At 45.3% G+C, this 15,842-nt stretch overlaps 1 protein-coding gene across 9 annotated transcripts; it reads right to left on the minus strand.

The window, feature by feature from the left end:
* Nucleotides 1–61: 61 nt before the first annotated feature.
* fmnl2b (formin-like 2b) lies at nucleotides 62–15,150 on the minus strand. 9 transcript variants are annotated; one of them, XM_081710211.1, is made up of 28 exons: nucleotides 14,602–15,150; nucleotides 13,098–13,181; nucleotides 12,257–12,337; nucleotides 11,634–11,710; nucleotides 11,390–11,473; nucleotides 10,086–10,235; nucleotides 9,361–9,469; nucleotides 9,158–9,234; nucleotides 8,539–8,632; nucleotides 8,273–8,347; nucleotides 8,007–8,117; nucleotides 7,534–7,683; nucleotides 7,103–7,204; nucleotides 6,393–6,765; nucleotides 5,864–6,043; nucleotides 5,723–5,743; nucleotides 5,379–5,503; nucleotides 4,979–5,181; nucleotides 4,390–4,624; nucleotides 4,230–4,298; nucleotides 4,064–4,144; nucleotides 3,773–3,902; nucleotides 2,804–2,967; nucleotides 2,575–2,676; nucleotides 2,349–2,450; nucleotides 2,091–2,214; nucleotides 1,829–1,943; nucleotides 62–1,405 (listed from the first exon to the last, which is right to left on the minus strand). In XM_081710211.1, the coding sequence occupies exons 1-27, from the start codon at nucleotides 14,716–14,718 to the stop codon at nucleotides 1,852–1,854; spliced, it is 3,312 nt and encodes a 1,103-aa protein (XP_081566337.1). In that variant the 5' UTR covers nucleotides 14,719–15,150; the 3' UTR covers nucleotides 62–1,405; nucleotides 1,829–1,851. The 9 variants fall into 9 exon arrangements, with proteins under 9 accessions (XP_081566337.1, XP_026860534.2, XP_081566336.1 ...); XM_027004733.2 differs by lacking the exon at nucleotides 1,829–1,943; XM_081710210.1 differs by having other exon boundaries at nucleotides 62–1,943.
* Between the last annotated feature and the right edge of the window lie 692 nt (nucleotides 15,151–15,842).

The following is a 15,842-nucleotide window of genomic DNA, read 5'->3' on the forward strand; positions in this document are numbered from 1 at the left end:
AGCCTTGGGTATGATATGAATGTCTTATAAGCCACTGCAAGAACGAGGCAGCAATAACACATTTAATTTGTTGATGTTGTTGCTTTATTTGCAGACAACCTTTGATTCCAGTTTGTTTTTAAAGAACAATGTAAAAAAAAAAAAAAAAAAAGTTACATGTGCCACTAATGTCTGTCCAAGCATTTTTGTGTAATGTGCAATCACAGACGATTATCAATACTGAGTATGTTTGATTAGAGGGAGAGATATCAGCACTGAGTCAACTGATTCATTTTCTTCACCACTGAACTAAATAATACTGCCATACAATGTGACATCATAACATTCAAATGATTTCAGTGTTGTTTTTTTTTCAACAATATATACAGTATCACAATGGATGGGCAATGTAAAAAATAAGGGATTCACTTTTGTAGCAAAATATCTTTACATTTAAAAAAGGATTTTCCCCACGCAGTGTCTTTTTTTAAAAAAAGAAAGCAAACTCTGTTCAACAGTTTACATACATCATACATCACAAGAGGTCAAGCAGGACAGGACGTTTGTGCTTGAAGTAAGATGGACATACACGGAGTTACAAGAGTCCTTCAGACAACCCCTCCCTTCAGGAAACTTTAACTAATAGGTCAGGGTTACACTGACCATAACTAATAGGGAGTCCGCAGACAGGGAGATTATAGTCCTCAGTACCAGTGTAGAAATCAGACCCACAACTCTTTCTCTTCTTAACCAGTTCTTTTTGCATGAGAGTTCAAAAGGACAATAACTGAATGTTTATAAGCAAAGTGCATCATGGGTATTTTCCCATTTTGACAGTAACAGCTGCTCAGCTTTATCGAATCCCAAAGTAGGGAAGAGATTGTGGACCACGAGCACCTGATGAAGACGATTCCGTTCACCCAGCCAGGGTGTTTGTTTTTTTTTACACTGGCTACACACTCTCTCAAAGCATGAGCACTGGCCTTTCAAAAATGTCAGAAAGGGTTGGGGTTAAAAAAATAAATAAAACCCAACCACAACCACATCTCCTTCCACTGGAGATCGGAGGGTTTGACTGATTGATTCCAGTTTTTGTAAGTTTTGAGTGTCCTGCATATCCAGTGCTCAAGTAAAGTCAGTTTTCTACATCTTGGGGACATGAACATTCATTCACCTCCTGCTTGAATGTTGAAAGGATGGAGAGGCGGGTGGAGTGGAAGGATGGAGAAGCGGCTGGGGTGAGCACTTTCTACCTCTCCTTTGTTTTAATAAGTAGACACACCCACTTCTGTTCATTGGCTGAGTAAGGTGGATTAGCAGGTCGTCACTTGTTCGGAGAGTACCAAAGGTGCTCAAAGGTGTCAAAAGTTCCTCGTCCTACTCGTCTGGAGGGCGTCGGTGCAACGGAAGGGTTTACTACGCAGGTCTGCGTGTGGCAACAGAGTGACAGTTAGACACCTGTCTCCATATATGAGACGACCTGCAGCGCTGACCACGAGCAGCGGCTCATGCATATGGAGCAATGGGCACATCTGAAATTACATCTGCGCAATATTTTCAGCCATGCATGTGGTATCACAGAAGGAAGGATGAAATGTTGAGAAGAGGTGACTTGATTAAACTTGCCCCTCATCACCTGTATACAGGCAACACGTAGGCAGCACACATCCCATCACCTGTTCACAGGCAAGACACCTCATCACTTGTACACAGGCAACACACTTCATCGCGTGTACACAGTTAACACACACGTTATTCGCCCATTCATGCAGAATGAGAAACACTGATGGAGAGAGGGATGGATGAAAGCAAGGCAAGATGAGAGCGAGAGAGACAGACATTAAGCCACCTTTCTGAGGGAGAGAATTTAGTTTAGTAATGGATGTCCTCTGAGTGGGCGGGGTCACAGAAGAAGCGCGAGCCCCGTTTGGCCGATCGCGCAGTAAAGGGGACGGTCTTCAGCACTGTAGCAAGACAACAGCCAAAAACAACACTGACTCTAGCTCTAGAAAAGCACCTGAGAGAAACAGAAGTATCTTTATCGCAGTATATGACAGAATCACTCTCACAGGTGGGAGCAGGCACGCCACCCTTGACTGCGTCTGCTGTACCTGTGATTATATCCTCAATGGCACCATCTTTGCCCTCGTAGACGTGACGGCTGTCCTTCCCCTGTCTCTTCCTCAGCTCAGCGATCAGATCCTGCTGCTGTCTCTTGCCCTTATGTGATGGTGACTAGTGTGTTTAGGAGAGACAGACAAGCAACTTCCTAGAAAGTATCCCACTTACAATATTATGATAGTTTAGCTGGCTTTCTCCGGATCCTTTGCATCACGGGATCCCTAAAATGCTAATTGGTAAAGCCATACCTGCTGGTCCTCCTGCTCCTCCATCAGGGCCTCCTGTTCCAGAAGCTTCTCCATCATCAGCTGCTCCTGCCTCTTCTTCTGTTCGTTCTCCTCATCCGCTTGCTGGGAAAAGAAAGAAAGAAAGAGAGAGAGAGAGAGAGAGAGAGAGACACATTCCAACTGACCTGAACTGGACTGAAAGATGGGTGGAAGTAGTGATGTGTGGATGAGTGGAAGCCTGGCTCACCCTGTAGGCCTTGACAAAGCGCACAAACACTGGAAAGAAGACGGAGGGAGGCATGGTCTTGGGGCTCTCCCCGAAGTACTTCACAACGTCGTCAAAAGCATCCTGTGAGAACATGCATGTGAGCTGTGATGAGAGGACCAGCACTTGTCCAGCTGATGTAGTCCTCAGAGACACATGTCTCCAGGTTTGGCCATGCGGTCCTGTGTCTCCGGGTTTGGCCAAGCTGTACCTGCGCAATCCTGGCGTCGTCGAGCAGCTGCTTCAGTCTGGTCTCGTTGTGGTGGATGAAGTCTTTGAGCAGCGAGTTGTGGCCGTGCATGCTGTACTCTCGGCGTGTGAGGTCCATACCTCTCTGGAGCTCCCTCACATCCAGTAGGACATTCTCCAGAGAGACTGAAACACGAGAACCCCCCTTTTTTTTACAGCCGCCAGTCAAACACCACATTGTGCTAAACTTCTCTTATTTAGATATACATAAACACAAATAATTCTCTAATAAACCTAATGACATCTTACACAGGGTAAATAACAATGACATCTTACAGAGTCATATAACATGACAAATTTCCTGTGGTCAGCGTAAGCTGCATCAAGAATATGTATCCATTATACAGCAAATGTGGCACTTTGTATAAGTAAAAGTGCTACACTGTAAATGCTACTTTATATGTGTACATGTGTGTTACTTTGTAAATTCTATTTCCTAAGTAACACACTGTGTACGTGTGTGCGCACTACACTGTGACACTCTGCATACGCGCTAAACTGTGACACTCTGCGTACACTCTGCGTACGCGTGCGCGCTACACTGTGACACTGCGTACGCGTGTGCGCGCTACACTGTGACACTGTGTACGCGTGTGCGCCCTACACTGACACTCTGCACACACTCTGCGTACGCGTGTGCGCGCTACACTGTGACACTCTGCGTACGCGTGTGCGCGCTACACTGTGACACTCTGCGTACGCGTGTGCGCGCTACACTGTGACACTCTGCGTACGCGTGTGCGCGCTACACTGTGACACTCTGCGTACGCGTGTGCGCGCTACACTGTGACACTCTGCGTACGCGTGTGCGCGCTACACTGTGACACTCTGCGTACATGTGATACTCTGTGTATACGTGTGTGCTACACTGTGACACTCTGTGTATATGTGTGTGTGCTGCATGGTAAAGAGCACACAGAGTGAGTCTTACCAGCAGCAGCTTTCTCCACATAATGCAGCTCATTGTAGAACATGCTCATGGCCATGTACTTCTCCCTCACCACGTTAGCGATGTAATGCAGCAGAGTCTGCTTCCTGTCCGTGGACTTGGTCTCCAGCAGCTGTGGGCAAAACAAACAAACAAAATGGAGATGATGTGTGACTGCACAGAGAATGTGGGAACAGGTGGGCACTCATAACTGCCTCCACATTTCATGTTTCAGTGTTTTTAGGCGAAGTTTGGTTTCCTCAGCAACCATGTGGCAGATTCTGACTGACTCACCAGGTCTAAGCTCTGGAGCTTGAAGCCATACACAGCTCCCCTCTTGCTGCTGTTCATGTAGTTCCCCAGGGCCAGTATAATCTGAGAAGAGAACACCAGATCACAGACTGACAGCACAGGATCAGAAACACTGTCAAATTTAAGGTCAGTGTGAAGTGCTACTAACTTCAAGGATCTTTTTTAGCTTCTGGGAAGATTTTATGGACACAGACGCAGCAATAATCGCATGAAGTTGCTGTAACAAAAAAGGATATTGTGTTATATTTATGATATATTTGTGTTATATTTGGGTTATATTTTACATTCTGTTCATGAGTGACTCATACCGGCGTGAGCATCTGCAGGCTGTCGTTGAAGTTCCCCGTGAAGGCCATGATGGTCATCTTCTGGGGTAGGCGCTCAATCTTACTGAAGAGCATCATGAAGCGGTCCTCTTCCGTGAGCTCCACCAGAGGGCGCCGCTCCCTCTCATACTGCCGCAGGACTTTCACCTCCCCTTCTGTGGGCATGAAGCGCATCAGGCACTCTGTGAAGTCCACGGGGACGGTGCGCAGGTCGAACCTGGGGGACAGCCAGAGAGGGGCTGGGCTGAGCGACGCATGTGTTACTAGGCCAGCGGAACCAGACAGACAAAACTGCTGCCAGAACTTTAGAGGATTCTAGAGACGTTTTGCAGTGTTGCAGGAAAAAAGACAGAACTTCTTCAATGACACACTGTCAGCTCTTATGGTGATTAGCTGCCGAGTTTACTATTGCTGTTTTAATGTACTGGAAAGTGAGAACTTGGCACATAAATATATCTTAAAGTAATTTTTATTAATATTTATCTTCATTTACACAATATTTCGGAGCCTAATTCTAGGTCATTGGCTGTACACAGGTTTCGGAGGTGAAATGTCCTTGAGGAGCGCTCACGTCTGAATTGCCTTGCAGATCTCCTCTGAGCTCTTTCCTGCCTTGCGCAGGGTGATGGCCAGGTTTTTGGCCCGGTTGGCCTCCAGTAGTGACACCTTATTGGGCCCCTTCTGCGGGGCCTTCTGTTTGCTCATCGTCATGTCGACCGTTGGGCCCTGAGCCTTGGTCTTAAACAGCTCCTCGAACTCGTCTACATTCAGGTCCTGGTAGAGACAGAAGGGCAATTCCACCTCAAAATATGAATTTGTTTTTACAGTAAAAATCATGTTAGCGTTGACCTAATTTAAGTACGACCATCCCTTGGTGGCACACGTAGTATACTGCAATTAAAATCACTGTTATGAAGTGTCATGTAGTCCAATCAATGTCAGGAAGTCCGAGTCTGATGACAGATAAATACCTCCAGAATCCTTTCATCATCAATCTCATTGAAGACAGTACCGTTGATCTGATTGGGTTTGAGGGCCACCCAGTTGAAGACCGGCATTCGGAACTTGGTTTTGATTGGCTTCTTAATCTTCACAGCTGGAGACAGGTAGAGGCACAGGTGAGAGTGTCAGTGCTGGTTTTGTTCAGATGGAGTGCGTTAGGTTTTAATTAACATGTCTCATGGCTGGGGTCAGTATACGCAACACAAGACAGCACAGACAAAAAAGGCGTAAAAAAAGTGATCACATTAATGATATAAAAACACCAAAAATAAATCACGACACAGCAAAGATCACCCAAACGGAGGGAACGTACAGAAGAGCTTGATTGGTCCATCTTTGAGGGCAGGAAGGAGTAAAAAGTAGAGGACAAAAAAAAGCACAAACAAAGTTTACAAAGGAAAATAAGCATGAAAACTCTAAAAGCAAAACCAGAAAGACTTTAATACATACACACCTGTCAGGCCAGAGTTGAATATGACAGTGGGTGTGCCACAGCCAGGAAGGGGAGGGGCTATAGGGGGAGGGGGAGGGGGAAGTGGTGTGGACATCTCCATGGCACGCCCAGGTGGAGGTGGAGGTGGTGGTGGAGGTGGAGGAGGAGGTGGAGCAGGAACATCTGAAGGTCCATTAGGCACTGGATGGCAGAAGAAAGAAGACGTGGCTCACAAACACAAAATGCATCTGAACAAAGGCAACACACTGGACCATGAAACTACGATGAAACCACGATGAAATTCAGATAACAGCCTTCTTAACTATACTTAAAACTGGGCTGCAATGTGCCAGAGAGCAGGACACTGCTCACTCTTCAGGCCAGCTACCACGGCCGTGTTGATGCTACACACACACACCTTCAGCAGCCTTCACCTTACAGAAGCTCCCTTAGCGCCGATGGTTCCTAGTGACCATCCGTATTTATTAACTACAAATAAAAAGGCTGACCAAACAGTGGATCATCAGACCACTCTGTCTTGTTAACTCACCAGAGGAGCATGGCATGGGTGGTGGTGGAGGTGGTGGAGGAGGGGGGGGTGGAGTAGAAGCAGGCGCGGCCACCTTCCTCGGGGTGCCGCTCTGCGAGGTGCTCGCAGGGCTGTACGCGGCGCCCATGCAGGCCACCGCCAGGGCATCGGGGCAGGGGCAGGGTGACAACAGCGTGGGCAGCGGAGGGGAGGGCAGCGGGCAAGCCTGGCCCTCGCCGTCGCCCTCACCACGCGCCTGCACGTGCTGGCTACCTCGACGCGCCAGCAGGTGAGCCTTCTCCTCCAGCTCACACTGCTTCTGGATGGCCTCGTCCTTCTCCCGAACCATGCGCCGCAGCGTGTGCACCTGCGAGCTGGTGTCCCGGTACACGGCCTGCATCGCAAACATGCCAGTCAGACAACCTACTCACTCTCCATGAAGCTCACCTGCCCCACACCTCCCCTCAAGACTGCTGGAGTTAGGGTTAGAGTTGTCCCTTGCTGTTGATGGGGCAGAGGGGAGGCTTCCCAGAACCCTAGTCCAAACAAATTTTACCCCCTCCTATAATTCCACAATAGTTCCATATCTAACCCATATGAGGGTATGATGTCTGCACACAGTTTATAATAAAGCTGCATTATAAAACTGATCACAAGCAACAAGGGTCTTGCAAAAAAAAAAAATGTTTTAGAGAACTAATGTTTTTGGGCTGTGTGTTTGTAACTCTCACCCGTATGGTGTCCAGTTCTTTGTCTTTCTGCATAAGCTGCTTCTCCAGCTCCACGATCTTGGACATGGCCTCATTCTCTGTGTCCAACAGCTTTTCTGTCAACTAGGAGAGAGAGAGAGAGAGAATGAGAATATTGTACTAACAGGTTTGGCCTCCGAACAGCCCAAGCTAATTCTCAAGGTTATCCCTCAGGACACAACATTTTATTAATGAATAAAATTATTTCCTTATGACTACGTAACTATGTTCATTAATGTCAGCTCCCAGAAAGGCCGCAAGCAAACAGATCTGGCAATTAAGAGTCTAATGGATGACCCAGTTGTTACACAGTCTGACAGTGATTCATTTGGCATCTGAAAGCCCATGAGTGGACGTGCAGGCGCTTGCAGTGGGAGGAGAATGGTGGTGCAGTGGTGGTCGGCTTGCCGTACGTGGGAGAGGTTCTCCTCCAACTCCTCCACGCGCTCCAGTGCTGCGTTCTTGGTCTCGGCGTCCTCCAGCAGTCCACCCACGTCAAACAGGTTGTCCAGGTACGCCTGGATCTGCACCTGCAGCTTATCGCTCTCTGTGTGCTTCAACCTCTGAACCATAGACAAACACATACACTCAATACATATGCGTGCAACACACGCGCAACACACATGTGCCTTACAGGAGTGTGTGTATAAGCTGTTATACTGTTTAAAAAAAAAAGAAGAAGGATTTACTCCAGTTGAATTTGGCCAGTGGTTCCACATTCATTTTTTTTTTTTACCATGACCGTGCCCAATGCATGTGCTATTTCAACAATGTTAACATACACTTTTTAATTGTACATGTGATATGGTCTACTACATTCAGTACTTAACCCTAACCCTGACCCAGTAGGGTCTCTTCCCACTTTGGCACAGGAACAGAGCCTTACCTCTAGGTACTCGTCCAGGGAGAGCTTGGTGAAGTCATACTGCAAGTGCACTCTGAAGTTCATGTCTTCTACAGAGTGCACCACGATGTTGATGAACTGCATGCATGCGACCTGCAGCGGGTCACACAAGGCGGCCGCAAACATAGTTAGGGTTAAGGGTTACCCTAACCATAACCCCTAAACCCTAAACCATAAACCCTAACCCCGCAAGTGCACATTGTGAGTGGGAAGGCACTCAGGCCAAGAGTGCTCTCATATTAACGCACCATGAAATCAATATTGTTGTCTTCATTTTTAAAGTCTTCCATTAGTTTCTCAAACCTCTGGGTCTCTGAGCAGACCTGGGAGAAAGGAACAGACCACAAATAAGCTTCCTAATGAACCCACAAAAGCACATACTCAAACAGGACAAAATCATGGAGCTTCTGATTGTTACAAACATCATTAATTAATTAAACTGCAGCATCATTATAATGCATTTAAAACAGAATAAAAAAAAAAAACACACAATGGTTGCAAATCATTCTTGTACCTCTTTGAAATGGTCAAAGGCTGCCAGGATGATCTCATGGCCTCCCCTCACCAGACACACAGCAGCCAGCAGCTCCAGGACTAAGGCTTTGGTCCTGCACACGAACAACACACACACACACACACACACACACACACACACACACACACAGAGGCATGAATTCTCTACAGGAAACGCTCGTCTCTATGAGCTACAGCAAGGGATTATACACTACATTACAGGAAACTAAGATCAAACAATCAATTCCACCTCAGAGGATCAGTGAGCAGATCTAGGATACAAGAGGTCACTAACTCAGTGAGTTGATCATTAGGGTTGAGTATTGACTCAGTGAGTTTATCAATAGGGTTGATAATCAACCCTAATGATTTATTAACTCAAAGAATTTATAATCAACCCTAATGATATCATTGAGTTTATCATTAGGGTTGATTATAAACTCAATGAGGGTCTTTGATCAAGTTTGTTGGCTGAAATGTTAATTGTCAGATTATTATCAGTACTGACTGATAAGTGAAGAAGTGCATGTACAGGTCAAATAATGAAGTCAGATTTTACAAAATAATGCTGACGTTACAACATACATACTATGTGTGCGTGTGTTTGTACATAGCCTTACCTGGGGTTTTTGTTGTTGAGGCTCAGGGCAATTTCGTTCACCGCATGTGGATGTGACATGACCATATTGAAGCCATACTGTATGCAGAGAGAACATGAAGATGTACCACAGGAAACAGCTGTAGATGAGCTTTAGCCATTAGATGGCATTTGTGTCTTATTATGGTTATTAGGTTTAACTTTCAGTAAATAACATTGTTATACCTGATAGTTCATTATGGCTCTGAGACACATGACACAGACGTGCACGTCATCCTTCTTACACACCAAGCGAGAGTGTTTAAGGGTCCTTCGGCTGGGAAGAGTGTTGGACCTGAGATGGCATCACACAGTTTCACAGAACCAAAACAGTAGCTCAGCCAATATAATGGAAACATTTGTGTTGTTCTTTGTGTGTTTGCCTGTGTGTGTCTTAAGGAGTGGTGTGTGGAGTGTGTGTGTGTGCCTTAATTAGTGCTGTGTGTGTGTGCCTTAATTATTGGTGTGTGGAATGTGTGTGTGCCTTAATTATTGGTGTGTGAAGCATGTATCTATGTGTCTATACCTTATGGAATGCTGTGTGGAATGTGTGTGTGTGCGCATTAATTAGTAGTGTGTTAAGCACGTGCGTGTGTGTGTGTGTGTATGTATGTGTGTGTATGTATGTATATATGCGTGTGTGTGCGCGTGCACGTGTGTGTGTGTGTGTATGTATGTATGTATGTATGTATGTATGTATATGGGTGTGTGCACGCACGCGCATGTGTAAATATGTATGTATGTATGTATGTGTGTGTGTGTGTGTGTGTGCACCTTATAGAGAGGCACGTGGGGATTGTGTGGAGCATGCATGTACATTTTAAGGAGTGAGTTGCACGAGTGAGTGTACACCTTAAGGAGTGTTATGTGTGTATATATACACACACACACGTGTGTGTATGTGTGTGTACCTTAAGGAGTGGCGTGTGGCGCGTGGGATGCTACTGCTACTGACTGGCGAGGGCAGGTTGCTGTCGCCATGGAGATCTTCGATAGACCTGCTCCACGGAGTTTCCACGGATGCCTCCCCACTTGCGCCTTCTGCTGCATCGCCATCAAAGCTGAGGGGGCAGAAACATGCAAAGACCGGGAAGGTGAGACAGGCAGAGCCATGCAAGGTGAGACATGTTTATTTGTACAGAATGTTTCATACCCATACACATAATTAAAATCATCAAAATTAAATAAGATGATAAATGTTGAATTAAAATTTGACAAATAAAAATGTAAAGTGTTGAGATAAAAGATGAAAGATTAAAATATAAAAGATGAAAATAAAGAAAATAAGAATTAACGTAAATAAAAGTGCCCTGTAGAGCTGAAAATTCAGGTTTGATCTGAGCCAACAGCCTAAGAAATAAAAATGTCACTAACCAAAATCTGATCATCTAGTGTTGCTGCTCTTCTAAGATCCTGACAACCGGTTCCATTAAAAACAGAATAACAGCTAAACGCTACCTTCCCACTCTAAGTCTATACGTTTGTCAGGACTAACTAACCAGACCCTAATGATCTGACAGTTCTGCTTGGCTCATAACATTGCAGCATATCAGACAGATATACTGGTCCTAGATCATTAAGCAACTGATGGGCCAGTATTAATACGTTAAAGTGATCTCTGTAATCTACTGGTCACCAGTGTGGGGGTCTGGCCGAGGTGTGGTCTCTTCTTTCTCTTTTATTGAGAATTACAGCAGCTTTTGAATGAACTGAAGCTGTCTGAGTGGTTTTTGTGTAGTCTCTACTAGACATAAAAGCACGGAGTTGTCAGGAAATCTCTCATGTTGTTTATGTTCTTAAGGTGATGAAATGCTGATTCAGTAACTGATTTGATGAGATTGCTAAAACAGGAAATCACAGTCTACAAGTACACCAAGGTTATGAGCTAGCATGAATCCAAAAAGCCAGTCTATACCTCTCATTGCTGTTGCCAAATCTAAGAATCTGTTTCATCTTAATTCATCTTAAACTGCAGAAGGGTTTGGCCCATCCACTTAATGATGTGTTCAAGACTCTTATAAAGAGGGATGAGGGGACCATAGTTGTCTGGGGAGAGGGCCAAGAGTGTTGTCTGCAAAGCTGTGATAGGACGGCTCAAAATCTTGTCAGATTTAGAGAGAAGAAGAGCGAGTGAAAGGAACGGAGAGGGAGAAAGAGAGAGTAGGGGGAGAGAGGGAGGGAGGGAGGGATGGAGGAAAAGAAGCACACTGCTTACGTAACGGCGTACTGTGCGAAGGACAGGTACTCCACCAGCACATCCAAGCCTTGATTCTCTTCATTCAGAAACTCTCGCACCCACCTGAAGACACAGTAAGATCAGTCTAAACTTCAAAAACCTCTTTCTGCAGAACACCTGCTACCCAGTTAAATGGACAATGGTCCTTGGTAAACAAAGCTCCACTTAATGTGGGGGATTAAATAGTCAAAACAATCTGATTTACAGGTCAAGGACCACTCACCCAATATGATTGGTCCTGAGCGAAATCTCCAGCTCGCGGAGCACTTGGGTGGATTCCTGAACTCTCCTCCTGAATTTCTGCCGGAAAAGCCTCAATATTTCAGTTGCCCAGTACTAAAATATCAGCACCATACCAACATATGCCATGACTGGGATTTACTGTTTTGTTTTTTTAAGGCAGTGGGGTTCACTTTGGTTTTTTTACGCAGTGGGGTTCACTTGGGTTTTTACGCAGTGGGGTTCCTTTTGAGTTTCTCTGTGAGATTGGGAGAATGACTGGGCAGTCTGACCACCTTTCCTGCTATGTGCTGAAAATGTAAAAATGCACACAACATTTTTTTTTCTGTGCAGAACTTTGGACACTGATTGTGCTGCTCCGTAGTGTGTACACTCACAAAGACACAAACACATGCTAAGCACAACAAAATTCCACACCCTCTGACACATTGATACCAGGACCAGCATATAAAAGGTGTGTCCCAGGTTAAAGGTCAGGCCATCAGTGAAGAACATCACATTCAGGTGCTCCTCAGTTTTGTTCAAAATTCAAAGATGACAATAACACTGTTTGCAAGTTCAGAGAGTTCCATCTGAAACACAGACTGGGTATGACATGTAACACACCTTCCTCGTGACGGCAGGGTCCAGAAATCCTCTCAGCTTCTGGATGTAGGTGTGCGGAGGGTTTTTGACTTGAAAACGCTCCTGTTATACACACAGACACCTTTTTAAATTACACTCAAACACAGAACTAACATGATTACAGATCTGGCACAAAGTCAAAGCAAAATTAAACTGGAACATAGCTGACCCGCTTGCAAAATATGTGACCTCTGATTGGTCACAACTATTCTCATCAAACTCCTTGGCACACCCTTTCGGTTTTATTCTGAGCAGTCTGTCTAGTCCCGTCACCTCCGGCCCTGTGCTGCCATCAGGGTGCTGGCCCTGTGCTCCCACCATGGTGCCAAGCGCATGTCATTTATTATTCATACCTTATTTGCTCTGTCACCTCTGCACACACCACTCTCCCGGCCGCATGTCAGCGTAACCATGGTAACCAGACATGGCGGACGCAGAGGATATGTTTTAATAAGGAATCCATGTTTGCTCACTAGTGAGAGGTGAAAGCTTTGTGAGATCTGAGGTGGTGGATGGAGACAGACAGGCAGAGGGCTGCACTACTGAACACGACAGTTCCCATAACTGGGTTGCCATGCCGATTAGAGGCACACCATTTGGACAGCTCTGAAAAAACAATATAATCATTCAAGTAGTTCTCAGATGCAGCAGAAGACACAGCATGCCAACGTTACAATACTGCAATTCTCTGAGCTTCCTTTTGGCAGGACCTTTGGGACTCTGAACAAAGTGTCTCTGACTCTAACCCCGACCTCTGACACTGATGTTCAGGTATGAGCAGCACTGCAAGGACTTGCCTGGTCACTTGAGGCATGTCACTCACCTGGTCGCAGATCAGCTCCCACTTTTTCTCGCTGTCGTACTGCCGCAGAAGTCTGACCTTGTCCGGTGGAAGGTTCATGGAATTCTGAGACACACACACCAGCACCCATCAAATCAAGAGCATCCTTGTTTGTTGTTATACTCTGCCAAGATACACCCCTGCTTTGTGATGGCTGCAAAGGTATTTGCAACATGAGAGGGATCCAACATGTAGCTTTTAATTTTAAACTGGTGTCTGAATTTGGTTAGAAGCAGTTTAAAAACAGTTTGTGGTCCCACACATGACTACTGCGTCACAGCTGATGCCTCTGATTACGGGCTGACTGGGTGTGAAGGAGCCACTGTGTGAGGGTCACACTTTTTTTCTTTAAAGCAGTAGGACAAATCCAACACTCAAATGTCCACTATAATACACATACTTCCACTATATACACACACCCTAGTATACTGCTTTACTGCCAGTTTCCCACGTGTCCCCGCTGAGGCACACAGCGCATAACTTGGAAACAAAATGCATCTCATGGATGATAGAATGATTAAATGTGTGAAAAGGCAGGAGCGGTCTTCTAATCTGACAGACTAGGTACAGACTCCAGACTGCAGTCTCTGCTACTGGTCAGAATTTGGAATGCAAATTTGTGAAAATGAGGCAAGCATCCAAATGATTTGCATTCCCTCCATTTTCTGTCTTGTCACCTCCTTACGCACACGTGCGCACTCACACAGAACGTAGTTACACTGATGTTGCTTCCGTCATGAGCAAGCAAACTTTGATTTGATCTTATCGGTTCTCAGCACAGATCTATTTCTGTTAGGTAGACGGAACATGTGAGTTTAGATGCCTCTAAGAGAAAGGCTCCCTGCCATACATCTGCAGACCATAACAATGTACCCCTTTCAGGAGGAAGTCCCATAGCACATTCAAAAGCATATTATAACATTAGTAATATTACGTCTGTCATTGTTTTTAACACATGCAGCATACATTCCATAGAGAAAAATCTTCCAACTATTGCATTACTAAATTTGCAACAATGTAATAAACTAGTACGTTTAGCCTATGCCGTTAGTGCCATATTGCACTTTGTGTATTGTTGCAACAGTACTACATGCTGTATGAAGCGCTGTCAAAACCACGATCCCAAAACAATAGCTTTGAGACACCAAGGCAAACACTAGTGGCCACTTCACAGTGGATTGCTCCTTATTCCCAATTCATGGTCATGGGGTCTGATACACGACTAATCGCACCTACAAATAGCAGAAATACATTTACACGCTTACATTTAATAAGCCTACCGATGCTGTAAATAGCAAAATGCTCTACACCCCCAAAAAGTAGGCGATCTATGTGGCTGATGAGCCCCACAGCGGCACGCATGCGACTGCACACAATAGATGAGTGCCTAAATCTGCACGAGACTGCCAACATTACCAGCGCAACTACAGAAGGCGCGTGCTACGCTTGGTAAGTAAATTCCTGGACAATATTGATGAATAATTACCAAAGCAATTGAAAATCTTTCCTCCAGTTCTGCTGGGTCTGGCATTGGCAGTTTTGGGGGCTTATTTCTCGCCCTGAAATCGGTGAGCTGGGTATCCATACTTTCTGCGTTCCCCATGTTTTGTTCGCTATTGATGGCACACGACGAACCTTCCCAACGTTTACTTTTACACAAAACAAACAAACAAATAAATAAACGATCAAGACCCAGCGCGATGTGGGATGGGATCTATATCCATAAAGATGTAGATATGTAGATACAAATCCTGTGCTTTTTTACAGATGACTACACGTTTCCACCCAAGCACGAGATAAAACACATCAAGCCGCGAGTATCAGCTGCGCGAGCCCAGCACCCCTACATCATTAATCATCATTAATCCTCATCTTGCCAGTTTGCTTCACTCTTCATCTCCTGTTCAGCGTGTCACGGCCTCTCTATGTGGCCAGCGCCGTTAACGCCTCGATCCCCGTTAGGCTGACAGCGTGCATGGCAAGCTGGTGGATCCGTGGTGTTGATCACAGACGCCTGAGCGCAAACTCTCGTCCAGTCCCCGACACAATGAACCAGTTCAGCGCTGATCCCGCTGGGCGTGCCAACGCCGTGCTGACGGGCGGAGGGCGTTTGGCACTGTTGCATGCTGGTAACTGTAGTTCAGAGTTTAGTGGGGCTCCGGCTCCAGCTACAGCCTACATTGCTCCTCTGAACCCGTCAAACTTAGAATATAAGACTGTTAGTTGCTTTATTATATGCATCTTGCCAAGAAATGAAGACATGATGTAGTTTATCCTAGCCATTCGAAGATTAACGTTAGGAGAAAGTCTAGTTATTTTACTATGTAAACACAACTTTCATTTGAATTCAAATTTTCCCAAGCCGCACCGAGGACCTTGCAGGAAAATCTGTGTTAAAGTTTACATCACGTTTTTATTTAAGCGATTCCTCGATTAAGATGACAGTTTGCTCTGTCATTCTTCGTTATTTTACTTAAATCTTTATTTCACTGAAATGTTGAGTGAATATTTGTTTCTACATAATAGGAATAGAAATATGAGGGACTAATTCTGAACTAATGGGTAAATTGTAAAACTCACCAGACACAAGTTGGAGTTCACAGTTAAACTAATTCAAAGCCACAAGGTATGGCGGGAGCTTCGCCTCTGCGCCATGATCATGCACGTGTGCTGCTAAAATAAGGCTAACAACCTTCAGAAATGAAACAGTCGAAGCTATAATATATT

This window comes from Electrophorus electricus, chromosome 3 (genome assembly GCF_041902795.1).
Source record: "Electrophorus electricus isolate QZ-2024a chromosome 3, ASM4190279v1, whole genome shotgun sequence".
In the NCBI taxonomy this organism is placed as follows: Eukaryota; Metazoa; Chordata; class Actinopteri; order Gymnotiformes; family Gymnotidae; genus Electrophorus; species Electrophorus electricus.

Coding starts and splice junctions, on each gene's coding strand:
- fmnl2b (XM_081710207.1), bottom strand. CDS start 14,718: ATGGGGAACGCAGAAAGTATGGATACCCAGCTCACCGATTTCAGGGCG. Junction 6,766..7,102: donor AAGAACTGGACACCATACGG/GTGAGAGTTACA, acceptor TTTGCGATGCAG/GCCGTGTACCGGGACACCAG. Junction 2,968..3,772: donor TGTGGAGAAAGCTGCTGCTG/GTAAGACTCACT, acceptor CTCGTGTTTCAG/TCTCTCTGGAGAATGTCCTA.